At 34.7% G+C, this 23,194-nt stretch overlaps 1 protein-coding gene across 1 annotated transcript; it reads left to right on the top strand.

The window, feature by feature from the left end:
• The first annotated feature begins 285 nt into the window (after window positions 1-285).
• On the top strand, window positions 286-5,308 carry LOC138318117 (orexin receptor type 2-like). The gene has a single exon (XM_069260229.1). The coding sequence runs from the start codon at window positions 2,937-2,939 to the stop codon at window positions 4,080-4,082; it is 1,146 nt and encodes a 381-aa protein (XP_069116330.1). The 5' UTR covers window positions 286-2,936; the 3' UTR covers window positions 4,083-5,308.
• The last annotated feature ends 17,886 nt before the right edge of the window (window positions 5,309-23,194 follow it).

Genomic DNA, 23,194 nt, shown 5'->3' with positions numbered 1-23,194 from the left:
CATTGTGATTTATGTGGTTCCCGTAAACTGTTATGTATTACTAAGTAATTTGTCGGAGAAGGATGAGAATCAAGTCAACTTATCATTAAACCCCAACAAATTGGGTCTTAGTAAAAGCGAACAGATACGTGTATGGTTTCCAGGAGGGTCACATATTTATGATACAGGACTTAATGGTCATTAAATTGGCCTTATGAGTCTCCGAAGGTTTTGGATAATTCCACTGCTGAAGCATTTGTTGGCATGCTGCCCATGATAGGAAAGCTTCCTCGATTCAGATACAATTTTGAAGTGTGCCGATGGGTATTTACCGCTCCGTGTGTTATTAGTGCCGAGATCCTGTAATCCTTTCGGTGTATCAGTACAGTCTACCGTCATTAAGTAGGTGTGTGTCTTCGTTTAGTCAAGTAGCGAATATTCGTCTAACGGCCAACGACAAGACGGGACGACCACCGATGATTCCAGCGCTCGGCGTCCAGCTGTGTGCAATAAGCTTTATGGAATACATCTGTCTACTTTTACATGTACAGTTAACAAAACGTCTGAAAAGAATCACAGCATTATCCATACAGAATCTGATTCTGGAAATGTATAATAGCAAAAAACTGTTTAAACAAAGAAATTTTATCAGACGATAATGACCATGGCATTCAGTTGATTGGAGTGAGGACGGTTATGTTAGGATGGACTCCGGGAACAGTAGTGTGCAATTAACATTAATACCCGATCAAGTATACCGTATTGTGATTAACCTTTTTGGGTATTTCCAGAACTATTAAAGTGGAATCCATTAACATTGAAAAGTATAAGGAAACGTAGCGTTTTCGGAAAAATAATGCTGTGGTAAAATTAAAACCAGGAATATCACCAGTAAGTACGCTGACCGTGAATCCAGAATATACCTATCTGATCTACACACGTATTGACCATCGGCCTTCAGTTTGTTGGTTGTTTCGAAAGCCTGACTCATAATTATAATTCTCCATCATATTTAATGAAGTTAGTGTGCTTTTCACGTAAACAGTGATAACAAATGACGGTCACGTGACTATCGCGTGCAAGCATGCTGTGCTGTTTGAGTGAAATACCTCTAGACACTAGGAACTAATTGCGTAAATGGACTTAATCTATGCAAAAGCTTTTTTTCACAAACACCGCTTGACTTCTCGTATATCATACAAACTTGCGGATGTTAAGCGATGCCCATCCTATCTGGTGATTTGGTGAAGTTAGCAGGTATTTTCATGAAATAACTACTATACAAAAGGATATATTACGATACAGAATTCACACTTAAGGATGCGCCTGTTGCACGTGCATGCTCTACGAGTAATGCTTACTGCTTTCAAATTTTGCATGCACAATGACCTGTGGTGATAGGTACCATCATGCGTGCTTCTATGGTCAATTTACTATTCTCATGGCAGCTATCACAGTGATCGCGTATAAGACAATATTTGATTATGTCACAACTTATGGAATTTACTTACTATAACACTCGACTTGCGACCCCGATATACAGCGCAAATGAAGAAATTGAATTACTTTTTATACTGAAAACGATGCTCTATTAGTTTGATGAATCGATGACCAGATGTTTAAGACATTATAACATATCAGTGACCCAGAATCATAAAGTTCTGCTCCAAATTGTATATGTTCAATGTTTGAGAGCCACTCAGTTTTGTAGTGTAGCAAGAAAGGAATTAAGAACTGCCAGCATAGAAATGATAGCAATTCCATTCTTCGGAAATGGTAATTCCTATTAATCCTTTTGTTGTGCTAATAACCTTGTGTGACAAAACCATGGAATACCAAGACCACACACATTTACATTTTCTAATTGGATTTTTCAAAACATGGAATGAAAACAAATCGCAACGGGTGTTGAAAGAACACTACGGGGAACCGTCCAGATTACGAAAATAATGTACATACCAAATTAATCTAAATAGGACATTCCTTGGAGAAAAGTGATTTTCTATCATTTACACGCGTTGTAATGCCATGGGGTTGGCCTTGTCGTGACCAGGCATTAAGGCACTGTCATGGTTGCACTCCATGTCTCTAGTTCCAGCAGTAGATAAGGCCGTGTAACAGATAAAAGAGAAGCTCCTGTTGATATCATGCTGTATTGTGATATGGACGAGCGATTTCGTAATTACCTAAAGTGGTATTGGATAACAATGTTAAATTGATCGACCTGTATCGCTGATAGCTGTCGGAGGATTGACCCAACTCAATGATTGGTTTATATCAACGATATATGAGCACAACCACAGAGTTGTGACTGAGCAACAAGTGTTCATATGGAACTATATACATTGGTATTGTGATGAATGGTACTTTTCAAAAAACGCTCTGAAAACGTCCATAGTATGCATATTTTCTCTTGTTATTGACGCATGTGAATGGAATATCCATTTGTAACTTGTAAACAAGCTGAAGGATTGCTTTTGAAGGATTGCTTATATTTTCATAATCAATTAGCAGCACATGTTGGAGTTTTCTCACAGCTGTTTCTGCACTTGTGGGCATAATGGAGAAGTATCTGTCCAGCTATTGATGGCATTCACCGTCTTAGAAGTTTCATCAAACGCCGGTAATAATATTAAATGTTACAATGATTTTTACTGAAAAGTGATTTATATAATAAGATGGTATGTGAGGCAATGAAATACAGAATGTTATAATCTAATATCCTCGTAGGCGTCGTGTATCGGCTTTGAAGTGTGTTTGTACTGGGAGCAATTGGGATAATTTCATAAACTTCGAGGCAATTACAGACATGATGATAGATTGGCTGCGAAGACTAGCAATACGCCGTAAAATCAGAGGCATATGAGTACAGCAGCCCCATCTATCACACTGTCATAAAAACAGTGTTGATACAATAACGGAAATCTATGACAGTTTAATACTTCGAAGCAAGCAAGATGTTTCAGAACGGGTCTAATATGACAGCTTTAACATTGGACCAGTGGAACGATGCTGTTGCTGGAATCCTTACTCCGTTAACGGTAGTGTTAATATTATACTTGGTTGTCGGATGTTTCGGAAACCTCTCGGTGATATACGTATACTGGTGGCGAATCGGAACCCCTAGTAAGGAGAGATTTTTCATTCCAATCCTGGCACTTGTAGATATGAGTTCTTGTGTGGTGTCCGCAGGGTCAGGTGTGTATGCTAATCTACATCCTCTAAAATTCGAAAGCAATGTCGGTTGTAAACTTGTGGCGTTCTTTGGAGTTTTATTCGCAACAGTTTCAGCAGATCTTCTCGTAATTATAGCCGTAGACAGGTTTCTGAAGATTTGCTTTCCATTTGGAACACAAATGACCCTTTACTGGAAGCGGGTATCGTTGGTTGCGTTATGTGTGGCCGGCACTTTGATCGCCATACCTGCTCTATTTGTGTATGGGTCTGTACCTGTATACAATCCTGTATACAATCTTACCGGATGGCGGTGTGTAAATGTGGTACAAAATGGCCGCCGTCCTATTGGGGAATTATTATACAAAGCATTGCTATTTGACTACGTTATGCTTCGCTTCATCGCTCTAACTATAATGTACGTAAGGATAGGAAAAGTGATATGTAAACATTTCAAACGCCATGCCATGAGACATAAACGTACGCGAAGTTCTCAATGTGATTCAAACACGTTACCATCTACAAGTCAAACCTGCATCGGACAAAATACCAAGGGAGGTAAGTCAAGTTTCAGGGAAAAATACTGCTGTGCAACTAGGATTCTTGACAGAATCGCGTCGGATTTCGATTCCAGTCGGAATGGACGTGATAGTGTCCACAGTCATAAGACGGACAGGAAAGGTCTGAGGCTGACCTTCATGTTCATGGTCATTACTGGTATATATATTCTGACTTTTGGACCAAAAGTTGTATTAATGACAGTTGAAACAATGAACGACCGCTTCTGGACGACAATGACGTCAGATGAACTCGTCGGTTTCAGGTTTCTATATACATTATTTATTGTGAACAATGTGATAAATCCTTTCATTTACGGTTTCCTTGACGACCACTTTAAAAAGGAACTTAGAAAAGCATGTATATTATGACGATGGTGAACTTTTTCAGTAATAATGCTATATTAAATTGACAATGCAGAGAAGCTAATTTTAACACAAAACTACAAATAGTCAAAAGTAAAATTTCTATAACATAACTGTTTTACATTCGAGGATTTTCTTAGTAAACAAATATTGACAAATTTCACGGTATTCATAGGAATGCTTTATCTTATGACGATACGATTAAGTAGACCTAGTTACTTTGTAGATGTATATCCCCCACGTTAAGTATTCAAGGGTAATAGGTATCCATCTGGGAGTCGATAATTGCCATTTCCAGTAATCATTCACAAACTGGCCACATGAGGTCATTTGTTTGTAGGCTACATAGATAACAACCTTCATTAGAGCCCATTATTTCCGAAAACCCAAATTCCAGTGCAGGAAACAATATGTCGCCATCAACACCATTTGTTATACAATTTTTGAAACCATAATATAACAGCGAATCCTCTATATTAAACAATAAAAGACTAAATAAGACCTAGGGAAATAACAATGTTTCAAACCAAACTGATACTATAACCGGAACTAAAAGGGGGCCGTATGTCATATAACACAAAGTAGGACAATCTCTCCCAGGGTGCATTGTGGGATGTGGGGACTGCAATGAACCATGAGAGATTGAGAGTTGGGAGTAAGACCAATATAAAACAGAGAATATTCTTGTAGGCATGTTTTGCGGAAGAATGTTTACCTATTTTTAATATAAATATCAGGTGTTATCATGAGAAGTTGGAAAACAATAAATTTATTGTTATGTTATACAAGTATGTAAAGAATGTGTGTCATTATTAAATTTTTATTCATACTTTTGTAATATCTGGTGGTTTAAACATATCTTAGTTCAATTATTTACGAATGTAAATTATATAATACACATTATACCATATCAAAAATGTTGACTGAAGTGTATTACATTTGTACATTATGTATATGATTTCATACTGGCAATGGGTAGATGTATCATTTTGTGCAATATGCACCTAGAATGAATGATTTTTTTGTTCTATTTTGATACTAATGCACTAACGGTAATATTTTATTAATTATTTCTTTAACATATTTTCTAGACTTTTTTTTATACAATCATTCATCTAAGAGAATATCAATTGAAATATTAAAAAATTGTATTATTTGAATTGATTGGCCGGTAAACATAGCTGGGAATTAATAGCATTTAAAAAAAATATTTTACCGGAAAATAAAGATACCAGTGAATGTTCATTTGTGCCGTTGGATCATCGGTATAGTTCAGCTTTTACAGAAGGTTTATTTATTTGCAGTAGTCTTTGTCGATTTAGTTGAATGGAGTACGCTGTTTCGACCGCGCCCATATTTAAAAATTGACTACGTTAAATTCTAATTATTCATTTTAGCACTAATTTCTCCACTGTAATCAATAGTAACGTCCAATATTTTAATACAGGTGTTTCGAGATACCATGGGTAAAATATTATTTTCCGTCGTTTACCCGTACCTTACTGTGGTTGTGACGTCGAAACATGAAGTCAAAAAGACTGGAACTAGTGGGCGTAATCGACGGTAAATCGTACTACAACCGCGTCGTTTTATTATCTCGAAATCGAGTTATTGAAGACACAGGTGTTCATGTATTGCGCTACTCCCTTCTCTTATAAGATCCACATGGGAGTGTCACATCACGAAGCTTAGCACTGTCTGTAGTAAATGTTACAATCGGCACAACAAAAACATAAACCCAGTACGTTCATGATTTATCAAGAATCTTACAACTTAGTGTCTCTCTCTTATAATCCATGTTTTACATTAATTCAGTACTTATATCATAAAATCTTTTACTTGAGGGATGATATAATCGGAAATCCCGTAGTGCACTATGATAAGGATACGCCTGTTTATATATACAGTAATACACGATTTCACAGATACCCTTAGTACTGGATGGATAGTGTAGACAATATATATGACGTATGCCAATAACTTAAGTTATATATCTGCCGTTATTTTCATACTCACAAACCAAGAAGATTTTTTTATATCTTATTCACACCAAAACTACCAACATTTTGAGAATTACAACTCTTGGAATCACAGTTTTTAAATATAAAAGTGCAAATAAGAGCTGAATAAAAATGAGTTTTTGCAGTACTGCCAAAACTCATTATATGTGTATTTACATTTACAGTGCAAAAAAATGAGTACATGCGGCCAGACCATGAAGCCAATATGTGATCTACAACTTTATTTCACATTAATGCAGTGTTATGAGAAATGAGAAGTGATATCAGCAAGTATGTTTACGTCTACATATATGAAGCATGAAAACAAGGATTTTACCGAACTTAAATTCTGTGTTGTAACTATGTTTATAAAGCATCATACATGTTTGTCTGTCCATTTGAATGATTTTCACATCATAATTCATCAAACCTTGTGGGTTTCAATAGATTACTGAAGAAAAAATAACATGTCAAAATTTTCGTACAGTTAGGCACATCTAACTTCAAGTATGACAAAAAATTTAGTGTTTAGATAAAAAAAATCGTAATAGTTTTAAAACTCATTCTTTTAACAAGCAAAACAAAAGAAAAACAAAAGCAAAATGGCCAGAATCAAACGAATTTAAGAACATATTACTAACGCAAATGAAATAAAAATGATACATAAAATGAAACTCTAAATTTGACATACTTTGGTATAATGTTACTCACACAAACCAGTGGCGTAGGAAGATGAAACGTCATGGGGGGGGGCAAAGGTCCTCAATATTTTGTAACCCCCCCCCCCCCCCCCCCCCCCCCCGCCACACCTACAGGAGGAGATTAATTCAACTCCCAACCATATAATATATGCTTTATGTACATTTTTCATATATCACTAAATTTAATCCTTGTACACATTTATAGACAGTGGGGTCGCAAAAGGAAATTAACGAATACGCAAATTGGCCAAATTATCATGTGAGCGTCGAAGGCGCGAGATTTTAGTGTTTTATTAGGGGTCTGAGGGTGCCCCCCGGGATGAGTTTTATGTATTTAGATGATTTTGCGATCGCCCGAAAGCGCGAGATTTTGGTGTTTGGGGGGTCCGGGGGTCTCCCCCGGGAAAAAATTACGATTTAGAATGGCTTAGATGAGTTTTACGATGCATTTGATGAATTTGCGAGCGCCCAAAGGCGCGAGAATTTGGTGTTAGGGGGGTCCGGGGGTCTCCCCCAGGATAAAAATTATGATTTAGAATGGCTGTGATGAGTTTTACGATAAAGTTAAGTGACGTAAAGTGTTCTTAACATGGTAATTTTTCGATTTAAAGCTACCTGCATTTAGAAATGATAATTGTGTTGTCATAACATTATGCAACCCTACTCAATCTGAATATACCGGCTTCACACCATTGGCACATGTTGTGTAACATAAATAAATGAATTAATTGTCTCGCTAAGAAATATAAACAAATTGATCTTTTAAGAGACATTTTTTAAATAGTACATAGAATCCCTTGATGGACATTTTTTGTCTAGTTTGTGTGTATTGAATTTTTACTATTTAAGGTTTGACATTATGTGCTTGAACGTTTTAGGAAATGCGCCGCGCAGCGGAAAATTTTCTAGATTGGTACTCTGTTGATCCTATTTATCACAGGATGTCACATAATATCCCTAGATCATTGGCACATCCCTGCTTTCTTGTAAATCTGTGGATATCGCCACAGTTATCACAATTTACTATTGAAATATAAATGAGCGTCGAATGTTCTTTTGAACTCTACCAATCACTTACTTGTATTCCCTTAAAACCCTATTATTTACTGTTAACATATCTATTTTTGCCTTTATCTTATTTCAATACTATACGCGAAAGCATTTTTGCTTCAAAGTATGATTGCATTTCAGTTTACCGTTTGTTTAGCCATTTACCGTGATTGTACAAATGCTAACCTATTCAAAATTGATTTTGCGCCAAAATATGTATGTATATCGTAGAAACTGTATAATTCTCCAATATATGTAATAGACTTCCGCACTCACCTAAATCATCCACTCCCTCACTCTAACGAGGCCTTTCAAAAGACGCATAGTTTTAGAATCAAATTGCGCGGGAAGGCCTTTTTGAACCGCGTCGCTGAACCTACCATCAGCAATGATCAATGCCAAATCTCTCAGTTCTTTCAAGTCTAGACTGAACACAGTTTGGCAAAAAACACCCTTCCAAATTCAGCATGTAATGCCACAACTCAGGAGTCGTCAGATCCTCGATACTTCAGGAGTTACTATCACTGACGGTATAATCACCCTTGGATTATCTCATTTTAAAATTAAAGACACTAGAAGGCGCAGGTTATTTGACCTTTAAACTTGCATCAAAGGAATTGTACATCGGTATACTGTTGTTGACTAGGCTGCTTTGAAATTTGTCTCTGTAATCTTCAAAGGAAGTATCTGCAGGCCTGTGATTGTTCAGTCTTTTTCCTCCGGAATTGCCTCCAATTTTACTATGAAATAATCCAGGGTGAATGTGACGTCAATGATAGTAACTCCTGGAATACCGAGGGTGGAATCACCAAACGGTACAACCAAGTACACAAGGAGCGTCAACAGCAGCCATAGATTAATGGTATTGCGCCACCAAAGGAAAGTTGAATCAATCAATCAATCTGTCTATCAATCCATCGATCGATCGATCGATCTTGTGATCAGCATTTCAAATAAAATATTAATACATGTACTAAGTCTTATATATAATGTGACAAAATAAACTACATCTATATATGTATAGGCAGATGTCATCGATTTCACGTAAAGAGCATAAATTATCATTACAAGTACGAGTATACCGATCAGTCAAAATGAGCAACACAAGTTAATTACAATAGTGCATGGTTCATTTCAGATTTAACATATAAGAATATATCAAATGAAATAAACACATTGAAATCACTTTTCTCATCCTCGATACCACAGCGGTTACTTATATACACTATCGTTATATCCACTCCCAGACTACACCATAGTAAAACTACAGGCAGTTCAGGGGAAAGAATCTGACCAATCACAGGCCTATGGAGCGTTTCTTTAAATATTACACACAGAGAGCGACGTCAAGCTTCAAAGCCACAGAGTCAAATGTACCGTGTATCAATTATTTTTATGTACAACAGAGGATCAAACAATTTACTCGTCAGGTATCACACACAGCCTTCAATTATCTATGACATAGTCTAGAGGTGGATATTACTACAGTGATACTACCCATGTCATTCAAACTTTATTTAGCATCTTTATAAAATACAATGTATTGAGTATTATATTTAAAACATTCAATAAATGTAACATACAAGGAGGACAAATCATATAACTTTTTCAAACGCTCGAGGATGTACTTTCTCTGATATGGAAATATTTTCCATAACTTAGTTAACTTTTGGGTATTGTGCTAGCTCCGTGTATATTCATTAGTTTTTACTCATTTTAAGATGCTTCTTTATTTTGGAAAGTATGATTTGTATAATGATATTATACACTGTCACCTTCATCAAATATAGCTGTAAAAATGTACGAGTTGTCCTCGATTGATGCTCGAGGTATTAGGCAAAGGTAGCGAGATCGAATCACTTCGGCCCTTTACAATACTATTACATAGTGTTCTATACTAAGTAGTGGTAAAATCGACCTTCGAGTTTCATTTCGAAGACAACTCGTAAACTGGAGCATTGAGTTAAGTAAACATATCCTGTTATTGTGTTTTCGTGATGGAAAAATCTACAGGCACATATGATACATGTTAATCAACACTGGTGAAACCCGACTTGTGTGGTGTATATGTATACTTTCATGTAATAATACTGGATCCAAAGAGCAAGTGAGATAAGGAGAGAACAGCCTTTCTTGTAATGTATACTTCACTACCTTCCGAATCTAAGTTTATTTGATAAGAGTTAACGGGATTCCGGAATTGATATGTTACGTTTGTTAGAAAAGACAAACGTTAGAAAATGTTAATGAAGAAAAATGAACACTTGTTATGTAGTATTGATAAAAGGTTAGAAACAACGTGCAAAAAAACCCGTTCAAGTAGTGATATTCACATTAAAAAACTATTAGAAAAAAAAAAACAAAAAAAAAACCATGTTATTATTTACATATTTAAATAATACAACAGGTAAAAAAATTGTCATTTTTGCTGACTTTTCATTTTACTGCATTTTACATTGCATAAGCTACGTCAATAATTGATTATCTGCCCTGTCAGAAACAGACTCAAAACAATTCCAAAATGTCTTTACATATGTAACAATTACATATATTGCCCAACCCATACATTAAACATTTGAAATTTATGCAACCTTAATGCCCAATCAGCTGGCTCTGAAATTTTCAACTCTCTATGGAATCTTCTGCCCAAAAGAGGATTTCCAGAAATCTATTTCTGGTTTAATTTTGCGGTCCCTTTTCCACAGTAGAAGGTGATAAAAGTAGACGTTGTCAACAATACCTCAAGCTATAGCAAAAGATGACACCACAGTCATGTTTTAATGTCACATAAAACTGCTAAAACATTCCTGAAACAGAAACCATTTTTATAGAAGTAATAAAAATATAAAAATGTAGCTAAAGAGAGACTTCATAGACTTAATAGTTTTATTCAAGTCGCTTGATCTATTTCTAAACTACACGATTCCACCTGAAGCATTTTGGAAGTGTCAGTAGCAAAGACAATAAGAGTTATCTCCCATACATGTTCCGCAATTATTTTCTTATGTAATACTTTTTTTAAAATTATAAATGCTTTCTTCAATACCACCACTAAAACAGGTTGGTTTTATATTCTGTTTTGTTCTATCTAGAATTTTTCCCATACCGTTAAGCATTGTCATACGGCTCGTTGGGTCAGAATCTGAGTGGTTTGTTTTATATCTAATGTTTGATTCGATTCTCAAGTACGGGAATATCTATCTAGCTATTCTAACTTTTCTCACACGAATCTGTCTGAGAAAAGAAATTTAAATATGGTGCATATCATTACCTCACTTAGAGAGCATACATCATAATTTTCATGAACGTTTTGAAAGATCCATGCGGAGGATCATAATACTACATGAGCACAGAAAAGTGAAATCAGGAGACACAAGAATATGTGTTTTATGAAAGCATTCCAGGGGAATTAGAATCTTCATGAAAAGTGCTGGGGTGTTAATAGATGCCATTTTTACGGAATATGAAGTGTTTTTGATAAAAAAAGAAGAAATATGTCAAACAGCTTTAATTTCTTTTCGACAGAAAATTAAGTAAAGTTAAGTTTATTTTCCAGTACAGGATTGATGTACTCTACACTGGACTCATAATCATACAATAAATACATATAGGCCATGGCCTACGAGGGTCCCACATACACCCCCCCCTACAAAACATCCGAACCAATATTTTTCTGAACCCTTATTATCCACTGATCACAAATCAAAATGTTTACATTGCATAAAGTGGGATGAACTTCCGGTTATGACGTCATCAAGATGGCCGCCATCTCGAATTTCACTAAAATTGAAAAATAGTCATAACATTAACATTTTTCAACCGAAGTAGACAAATGAGGTATCAAAATGACCACATAAGAACAACAAATACATATCACGACCAAAAAATCCAATATATGTAGTGATTTCTATGCAGGAAATGAAAAAATCGGATTTAAAGCTCAAAAATGGTGATTTTCCAGCAAATTTTTCATATTTTGTTTGACGCAGCAAAAAATGTTTCCCAACAGCAATCTATTATTTCTAATAAGTTTTTTGACCACTTGTCAATCAGTTTAAGCAACAAAAACAACCAAAACTAATGTTAACATCGTATAAGTTCCGGTTATGACGTCATCAAGATGGCTACCATCTCGAATTTCACTGAAAAATGAAAAATAGTCATAACATGGACATTTTTCAACTGAAGTAGACAAATGAGGTATCAAAATGACCACAATAGAACAACAAATACAAGTCAGGACCAAAGAATCCAATATATGTAGTGATTTGAACGCAGGAAATGAAAAAAATAATATTTTAAGCTCAAAAATGGTAATTTTTCAGCATTTTTTCATATTTGGCTTGACGCAGCAAAATTATTTTCCAACAACAAATTATTATTCACAATTAGTTATTTGACCTCTTATCGATCGGTTAAAACAACAACAACAAAAATATATAGAAATGCAAAAGAGAATTGTTATACCATCATTTGGTTTACAAAACATCACCGGATGCGCTAACACTACAGTTTCCTGGTGTCTTGGAATTTCCTGAATATAACATTGGCTATTGACGATTTATATCTTAACAAATTTGAATTTAAAGTTGGCTGAATATCTAAGTAGGACTTCAAAAAAAATATATTTTCATGTTCGAAATTTTGTAGACTAGTAGCCTCTCAAACTGAATTATTACAGCAAAACGCTAGCTAATAGCTATAGGGTATCAAATGAAAGTTCCGTAAATACCATGACACTTTTCGAAACATATTGTGTCTTTTAGAATGAGCACATCCATTGTTTATTTCCTGTGCATAACGCAAAGAAATATAAGATGGTTACTACAGTGTCACATATTTCTTTCACTAGTTCTTAATGCTAATCATTTTCGTTGTGCGTGCTTTCTCGCCAGAGTGTCGTCTTCGACCTCGGTGACCTGATGTGACATTACATTACCGGGTTGCCATCGTGGTTCTAAATTGTCAATTGTCCATGGTCAGAGTTAAAATCAGAAACATCGGCTTCAGGGATGTGGGAGCTCTTCCTGTTTCCAACCTAGTTTCACCTAGATTCACATATCGTATATAATGTTCCAGACTTCCCCGGCATGACGGAAAAGACACCAGATCAACATTCTGCGGAGGGTTGAGTTGGTTCTCCTTAATTCGTATGAACCTTGTGAACCTCAGTGACCATAGGTGGCACAGGTGGATTCTTTGAGGTCATAAATGAGGTCTGCAGTGAAGTTTCACTCTTTGCCAAGTCTGGAAAACACTTTAGATAACTTGTTACGTGAGAGTCTTCAATGGTCTCTTTGCGCATACACCAGATGTGACACAACCAGCACCACTCAAGGGAGTGGGAAAAGTCAGACCAATGAAAAACATTTAACATTTATGCCCTCATTAATGACCTCGATGATACCACCTGTGCCGTTTATGGTTGCACGAGGGTCCACAAGATTGATGAATAGTACTTCATACGAATTATGGAGTTATGTGCTAAGGCGAACCAATTCCACCATTGGATGAATGTGCATCTGGTGTAATTTCCATTCTGCCGGAGAAGTCTGAAACAACATATATGACGATATGTTAGAATCTGAAAGAGATCCCACATCCCTGAACCTGTTGTTCCTGATATGAACTCTGGCCATGGATGGGTCATAAAAGGCTAGAACAACACTGGTAATGCAGTGTCACATGAGCTCATCGACTTCGAAGACGTCGATCTGGCTTTCGACGAATTGGATACTGATATCTCGAGTACTCTGATTTGGACTGCATGTACCAGCTACCAGATATGCCGAATCTCTTCAGTGGATAGGTCAGTAAGGCGAGAAAGCGCGCACAATGATAATGGTTATCATTGAGAACCAGTGAAAGATATATTAGTGACATTGTAGTAACCATCTGACATTTTGCTTATGCTATGCATATGAAATAAACAATGAATGTGCTCATTTTCAAAGACACAAACGCTTTGGGAACTGTTAAGGATATTAACGGAAACACAGGATTAGCTAAGGTTACATTTGTTACGCTATCAGTAGGTGTTGTGTTATTTTTGGGACGCTGCTAATCTATAAAATTGAGGGTATAACAATAATTCTTTTTTTGCATTTCTTTATATTTTTGTTGTTGTTTTTGTTTTTACTGATTGATAGGAGTTTAAATAACTGATTACGAGTAATAATTTGTTGTTGGGAAACATTTCTGCTGCGTCAAGCCAAGTATGAAAAATTTGCTGAAAATCACCGCTTAAAAGCTTTTTTTTTTTATTTCTTCCGTACAAATCACAACACATATTGGATTATTTGGTCCTGATATGTATTTTTCGTTCTATTGTGGTCATTTTGATACCACATTTGTCTACTTTAGTTGAAAATATCAGTGTAATGACTATTCTTCATTTTTTAGTGAATTTCGAGATGGTGACCATCTTCATGACGTCATAACCGGAACCTATACAATGTTAACATTGGTTTTTGTTGTTGTTGTTGTTTAAACTGATTGATAAGTGATAAAAAAACTTATTAGAAATAATAGATTGTTGTTGGGAAACATTTTTGCTGCGTCAAACAAAATATGAAAAATTTGCTGAAAAATCACCATTTTTGAGCTTTAAATCCGATTTTTTCATTTCCTGCGTAGAAATTACTACATATATTGGATTTTTTGGTCCTGATATGTATTTGTTGTTCTAATGTGGTCATTTTGATACCTCATTTGTCTACTTCGGTTGAAAAATGTTAATGTTATGACTATTTTTCAATTTTTAGCGAAATTCGAGATGGCGGCCATCTTGATGACGTCATAACCGGAAGTTCATCCCAACTTATGCAATGTAAACATTTGTGGATTTGTGATCAGTGGGTCATAAGGGTTCAGAAAAATATTGGTTCGGAGGTTAAGGGGGGGGGGTGTTGCATGTGGAACCCTCCTAGCCCATGGCCTAATACATGATATATAATGTACATGTAGCATTGCAGGAAATAATCTAAATACTTTCGTTAAGTTATTTTTTTAAGAAATGTTCGATTTCCATGTTGATAATTTCAAGGTGTTCATCTAAATATTGTTAACACAGTTAATAATGACAACTCTGCTCTATAATTATAGAATAGGTCTTGGTTTTCCCAGAGTTTGTCTAAATTATTTTTAAAACAGTTTATATTAAGTGATAATATAACAGATTCTGGAAGAGAGTTCCAAATTCTGACAGTTCGTACAGTAAAATAGTGTTTCCTCAATGTTGATGTTAAATGTTGGGGGTAGAGATTTTTTGAGTTTCATCTAGCACTATGTTTGGGGGCCACGTTTGACCATAAGCTTATACAGTTACAGCAGTCTTTATTATATAATCATTTTGAACAACTCAATCATGTCCCCACGCATACGCCGGTATGATAAACTGGGCAATATCAGTTTTTCAGCCTTTCCTCGTATGGCAATTACTGTAGTCCGGGCGGGCATCTGGTGGCACGTCGTTGAACACTTTCTATCAGGTCAATTTCCTTGTTTTTGTACGGATATCAGATTGAACTTGCGTAATCTAGCTGGGACCTGACAATGATTTGTGTAATGGTATAAATAACTTTGTGTCCATACAATGAAATGTTCTACGTAACATACCAAACATTGAATTGGCTTTTTTTTAATTTGTTGCTGATATGGTTTTCAAATCTTAAATCTGATACTATAGTTACTCCAATGTCGCTCCCACTTGTTGTAGTTAGCAGTTGTTTATTCATTAAGTTGTAATGATGGTTTGTATCTGTAGACTTTCCAATATGCATGTGTTTACATTTGTCCGGATGCATTTTTATTAATCAATCTTCACTCCATTTGCTCATGGTAAGCTGTGCTAAACATTCTCCCATTTCTGGATTTATTAAAGGGAATTCTTTTATGGGTTATCGGTATTGTGGCTGTGAAAGAAATGATGCAATTTATTTTGGAATGAAGTGATGAAATTGCATACATATAAAATAAGTATGCAAATAAATCACGACAAGTATCTAGGATTTATCTTTAATAAAAAAACGGTTGTTAAAGTTTGGAATAGATTTGATTGTCGCTTTCATATTACTATTGTTCCATCTCTCCCTGGATCTAATGTATGTGAATTCCATAAAGGAATATAGATATAATGTTGACTAAGTGCTTAGTAATGGCCACCAGTCATTAAATTCACCTTTAATTGTGGAATAGTTTACCTTTTCCGATGGAATAGTTCACAAACTATTCCACAGGAAAAGGTTTTTATAGTTCACAAAGTAATAATAGTCGACTCTATCTCAACAACTATACCTCAAGCCAAAACAAAGGATGAACGTAAATTGTAAAGCTACATGTAATGCATACATTGTATAAGGGATATAACTCCTACTGCCATATAGCAATACATTCTCGGACTACATACATTGTATAAGGGATATAACTCCTACTGCCATATAGCAATACATTCTCGGACTACATACATTGTATAAGGGATATAACTCCTACTGCCATATAGCAATACATTCTCGGACTACATACATTGTATAAGGGATATAACTCCTACTGTCATATAGCAATACATTCTCGGACTACATACATTGTATAAGGGATATAACTCCTACTGCCATATAGCAATACATTCTCGGACTACATACATTGTATAAGGGATATAACTCCTACTGCCATATAGCAATACATTCTCGGACTACATACATTGTATAAGGGATATAACTCCTACTGCCATATAGCAATACATTCTCGGACTACATACATTGTATAAGGGATATAACTCCTACTGCCATGTAGCAATACATTCTCGGACTACATACATTGTATAAGGGATATAACTCCTACTGCCATGTAGCAATACATTCTCGGGCTACATACATTGTATAAGGGATATAACTCCTACTGCCATATAGCAATACATTCTCGGACTACATACATTGTATAAGGGATATAACTCCTACTGCCATGCATTAGCAATACATTCTCGGCTACATACATTGTATAAGGGATATAACTCCTACTGCCATTAGCAATACATTCTCGGCTACATACATTGTATAGGATATACTCCTACTGCATTAGCAATACATTCTCGGGAACATACATTGTGAGTATTCAGGGATTAGATTCTTATAAAGAGATAAAACACATTGTAGTCTCTACAAGTTAATGCATTGTAACTTCTTGATATTCTGTTAATTCTATGGTCGTTTAACCTTATAAAAATATTTAAATTGTAATTCAAAACATGAAAAACGCGATGCAATACAACAAATGTATATTTTTTGCATGTAAACAATCATATTGACAATATGTGCTAATTCAATAACATATTGGTCTCGGATTACCTCATGTCTTGTGTTGTAAAGTAATTTTACTTTACTAGGACTGTTTTTTCATCTAAAAACGTGTTCGAAAGCGTAAAGTATGATGATTATAATTTAGTAAGGTTTTTCATTCATTAAATCATAATGTCGTTTACTTGAAGGTGTCAAAGTGTGATTTATATTTGGGATGAAGATTGTAGATGTATCAAACAAAACTGACAATTTGTCTATATTTGTTATGGCAAAATGTTTTCTCAATAATTATATTTTGTCTGTTTTGCTTTTTTTTGACGTTACATTGCATTTATATCAAAAGTGTCACTCTCAAATTCAGACGTTGAATTATTGACGATTGTAGATTAAACAAGTTGAAGATCTGTCGTATACTGTTATTTACAGAAAAACAGATGGACATGAAATGGCTGTCCGGTAGAATGTTAGCAGTAATAATCGTTCCATGTATTATACTTTATAGGTTTTGGTCGAAATGCTGTATGCGCAAACGATTTCGTATTGGAGAAGTGTCTTTATATTATTGGCTCTTAGGTTTTGTGTTTGCTTCCGCGCAATAGAGGATTTTTTCTGTCGATTTGGGGATATTTCCTGGTGATTACGTCGGTGGAATGCACTGTAGTGCAGCATGTCTCCGGAGACAGCAAATAAAATGAGCTGACAATGGTTATGTGCACTAGACAGTATCTGCACGTACAGACTAGCACGTGTTCTGACAAGTTATTGATATTAATGGTAAATATTCGCAGAACAATCATTAAGCGTGCAGGTTTGTTGGTGTAATTCATTTTGTTGTGTGATGCTATGCGATAAACAAGTGAACCATACTGTCGGATCAACAGCTATTATTGCATAGTCGGCAGAAATTCTACAGAGAAGGCATTAGCTCAATAAACTAATATCTTCTAAAATTTCAATTTGGTTGTACGTCCTTTAAATCGCAGAAAAGTCATGTTTTGAAAAAAATACTCGAAATGAATAAAATCCAGGAAAGAGATTTATTGTCCCAAAGTTATCTTAAACAAAATAGCATAATAAAATCATGGGTTATTAAACAAGAACAATAGAGATAGAATACAATGAGACAGATAGAATAGAAGAACAAGGCATTCGGCCAGACTAACCGTCCTCTGCTACAGTGGCGACAATCTGCATACAAACCTATGTCTAATCGAGAGATGGAAATCGGACTGTAAATCTTAACAAGAAGTGGCAGAATAAAGTACAAATAAGTCAAACGACACATCACAAAAGCAAATACCAATTATGCTGAATAAATCCAATAATATTGACATTATTGCTAATCAATCTGTATCTGTTCCATTCATATGACCTTTTTCCTAATGAAAATCGAGATATCCACGACAAACCAAAGCGAAATAAAAATGGCATCGGTACAGTAAATAAAAATCGTTATCATTAAAAGTATTAAAGCTTAGGAGACATTTGTTTTTATAATTACATATTTCATTTATATTTCTTTGGTGTTACCAAGAAAGAATAAACAGGGGAAAGAAATATATAGAATCCTTTATATGATTTTGATTACCATTCTATTTAAGTAAATTTCCCCTTTTATACATCTAGCTTAGTTTCCAGTTCTGCACTAGTATTATTTTCTTTCATAAAAGAATATAACGTAAATTTACACCAGAAGTAAAAATAAAATATCTCTTGAAGATTGGATTAGAAATTATTTTCAATTTTAAGTTCAAATAGATAACATGCAGGAGTCTTCTGTTAGAATGATATACAAGTTGTTTATTGATTAAAGCCGTCAACAGGACAAAGACATTTCTCATGTCATTACTATCAGTCATAAGGACAATTACTCAACCATTAAACCGGTAAACTTTTATCATAAAAAGATTTATACACTGTTACGTTGTCTATGACTTTTATTTGTCTCCCCTGCCAATTTCCACATGTGTGGTCTTAATCTACACCCTAAAGTAGCATAGTGGTAACAATGATTTAAACGCAACCTGACCACAGTAAAATGACCGTTAGCAACTCAAGTAATTTTACTCAAGGTCTGGCAATCAACAACTTCTCCAAAATCTGGGATACATCTTCGATATTGCAGGGGTTATTTTACTGTCGTTATAATAAAAGATCGATGACAGATCAGTAGAGACTTCCTTTGAAGATTACAGAGACAGCGAATCCCCACTATAAAGCAACACAGTCAACCACAGTGTGCAGTTTTCCGATTCTTTTGATGTACATCAAAGGACCAAACTACTTGTCCTATCTGGTGTCGCCCGCCGAGCCTTCAGTTTTGCTATGAAATATTCCAGGGGTTGATATAACCACAGTGATATTAACCCCTGGAATATCGAGGATGTTGTATTGTGATTCAGATACCTCTATAGTACACCAACAACATCTCGTCCTTATAATACCAATCCACGTTATAGAGTATCCTAAGTGAATGGCTATATAATATGAACTATTCAACGAGTTCAATAATTTGATATGCTACGGCAATTTTGTTATGCGATAGTTTTAAATTGAGTGTTTGGAGATGTATATCATTTGCTAAAACTTACCAAAGAAATTGTAGATATTTTAGCTTTCACTGTCAACTTCAATTGATCTGGTTGCCAAATAAAACGCTCCACCTCACCACTCCTGGCTTTTAAAGTTGTAATACCTAATGAATAGCAGTATATTTATTGTAATAATTTGCTGGGAATTCTTTTCTTCTAAGAAGTTATTATTTCGAATTTCAGCATTTAAGTCATTCACATCTAATTTTGTAGTTCCGTTTACGATAACCTCAAATTGCTGAAACCAATTAGATTTCAACATTTTCGCCAGATATTTTATGAAATAAATTGCATTAAGAACTTTTAAATGAAGTTAATATCCTGAATAACAGCAATCGTAGAAATACGCACCATGATGTATATACTACCGTTATTTGATATATGACATACATTAAGAGTTTTCTTTAATAATAAAAAAAACAAATTCCTTTGTTTTTGTCTTAAATTCCGCCTTTAGAGGAAACGGAAATGTAGATACAGACAGGATATATGGATAATGATTTTGGATCAGCTTCTTTCTCTTAAAGTTGTATTGCTGCTAATTTCACTGTACCGATATGTAACTTAAACATTTGATGTTTAAACATTGACATGTAGCTTGATGATTTAGCTCCCCAAAAGCATATGTCGGCCTATAAGAGAGCCGAAATCTAGGAATCATATATTCCTGGTTTTGAATAAATCACCGTCATGTTCAGTGACTTCGAGTTTTGTCGGATTCCTAATCGTATCACGTGACTGACGTTCGACACGACCTGCACGTGCACGCTAGTTACCTGGCTCACCACGTGGTGAGCCAGGTAACTAGCGTAAGCACACATGTGTTTGTTTACGTTTTCCTTCTGGCCTATATGAGCAAATCATGCTGGTATATGTCCACAGATTGAGTATTTGAAACGTCCAATTACACATTACCGTAAAATGTTGTGTGTATCAAATATTGTAATGTGCGAACATTATTTTCTTTGTAGATAGAGTCTGATGAGGTCGACCACATATTTTGTTTTTGAAAAATTGTTGATATTTTCTCTTGGTTTCACAACTCTCGTTTTACTTCGAGATTGTCGCGACGATGTTCGGAAGAGTTCGGAATGATTCGGCATCTTTCGAGCCTATTTTTCACGTGTACACGTTAAAAAAATTTTTTACTTTTATAATTAAAGATACTTCCAGTGCTGCCTTTTTATAAAAAGTGGTAAAATTAGAAAGTTTAAACCTCAGGCAGACGGAGAAAAATATGTATAACACTTATACAGTTTTCACAACTTTAACTCCGTTACGTACTACTTTCTCAAGAGAGATAATTAAAGTCACATTAGAGTGTGACAAAATATACCTATTTCACACAATAATTACCTTCCTTACAAATCAATTGGACAAGTCAGTAGTAAATTTGACAGGATTAGAGTCGATTGATACTATCAACCTGATGTCATGATATGATACATGTCATCAGAAATATTTCTATCTCAAACATATATTGCATATTTGTGGTTTTGGTAATTCTTTTAATCGTTGTTTGATATAAATAAAATGTCAGAAATGAAATTAACAGTATCACATGACTGGTACGTTTCGTATAGATCTGGCTAATTCATTTCATTTTATTTCTCTCGAAACACCCGAATTAGCCTGAAAAAAGTACTAAGTATATTGTGGCTAGATAATGATATAGATTTAGTACAGCATTATTTTAATTATTAGAAATTAAAATACATGTTATTTGTACAGTGTGGTTAATTGAAATGCGTTTCAGTCGGTTAACGATAACGATAGACGAAGTTATCATATCAAAATACCAATTGGTATGTTTCACATTCCTCCCAATCTTCAAAGAGAAATATACTATAAAAATATCCTTATTTTTTTGTGACTACAATGTTTCAGAATTGCTTTGCATACATTGCCGCAATTAATTTATCCAAAAGACTTTTTTCGCAACATAGTTAATATCCGCATGAACTGCTCACTAAAACTGAGAAACGAATAACGAATACAGAAAACTTGTGTAACATCTTAATTGACATTTAAATGTTATATTTTAAGACGAAACATATTACATACTTTAGATATATAAAGATGTATTAAATATTTGATCACATAACTGAAAAAAGACTATTTGTACCTCATTCTTTCTAAAGACCAGAGTTAAAATGCTAGAATAACCTTTCATAGTATGCCCAACTTATATAGAGTAAAGGTATGAAGATAGAGATAAAATGAAATGTCATTCTCTAAATCAATAAAACTGATATAATATAACAATTAGGCTATTTCCTGGACGTGGATCGTTTCAAGTAGACGTCATGGTACATACTTGTGACATTATAAATCAGGTGTCTGACACTGTGTAGCCTTCGTAATGATGAGGGGTGATGATTTATTGTAACGTGTTCCGTCTGCTAGCTTTTTCTCACCTGTCATTACCTGATGTGTCCTTACCTGACCAGGAGCTTACCTGTATTACTCATCACATTGTCTTTTTCATCTTATATAAATTCCTTCAGAATTCGTCTATATAATGCCTGAAACTTCTAACCTTTTCTATTGTAACAAATGATCATATATTTCGTAAGTAAGATATGCTATTTGAAAGTAAAAAATAAATGTTTCGTTATCTGATTATTTAGTTAAATAATTGAAACCTTTATCTGCCATCTACAGTATGATGATGAAACCGATCCTTGTGTGATCCGGATCCCACTGTGTTCCGATGTAATGTTTTTATAGATTTATAGTATTAAAAAACTTTACAGTTCAGAAATCTGGTTGTATTGGTCATATATTTTGGTCTCATTTACATCTAAATTACTATAATAAATTGTTTCAACTCGATATATTTTAGTCCATTCTAAAAATATATTGTTGACATGCTGTATCATTAATTCTAAAAAATAGGAAGGATGAATTTTCCTTTTTGTTATTGTTATACATTGACAGAAACATACTTTGATATTCTAAATACTTGTTTCCGATTGTGCTACAATGTATCTTGCTAAACCATACTCGTAGAGAAAGAAGGTGGTCAACCCATTGGTCACAGTTTAACTACAGTACAACTATTTGGTATAATGAGTAACAACAATACATGACTATTCTCGATAAGAAAAACTGAAAAGATACCTCAGCGTTTCCCTTTCTTTTGCAGATATGTCACTATATAGACACCAGCCTCAAAAACATCTTACAAACGACAGTTACATGTTACACTGTGGCGTGTAACAGACGGAAACAAACTAGCCTGGTATTTGATACCGTTTAATTAAGTGATGGAAGAGGTTCATTTGGTACAACAGATCTGCCAACATATGAGTCTGCGAGAGGCAATGAAGTACACGTGTTATATTTTGTGGTTAGCATTGAAACAATGTGTCCAAGATCTATTGTTTATTGCATAATAATAATATTTTACTTAGTTACCAAGATCTACTGTTTATTACATAATAATATAAAGAATACAAGGTTAGTATCTTACAATACAAG

This window comes from Argopecten irradians, chromosome 3 (assembly GCF_041381155.1).
Source record: "Argopecten irradians isolate NY chromosome 3, Ai_NY, whole genome shotgun sequence".
Taxonomy (NCBI): domain Eukaryota; kingdom Metazoa; phylum Mollusca; class Bivalvia; order Pectinida; family Pectinidae; genus Argopecten; species Argopecten irradians.
The sequence above is the reverse complement of the archived record's forward strand: the minus strand, read 5'-3'. Positions and strand labels throughout refer to the sequence as shown.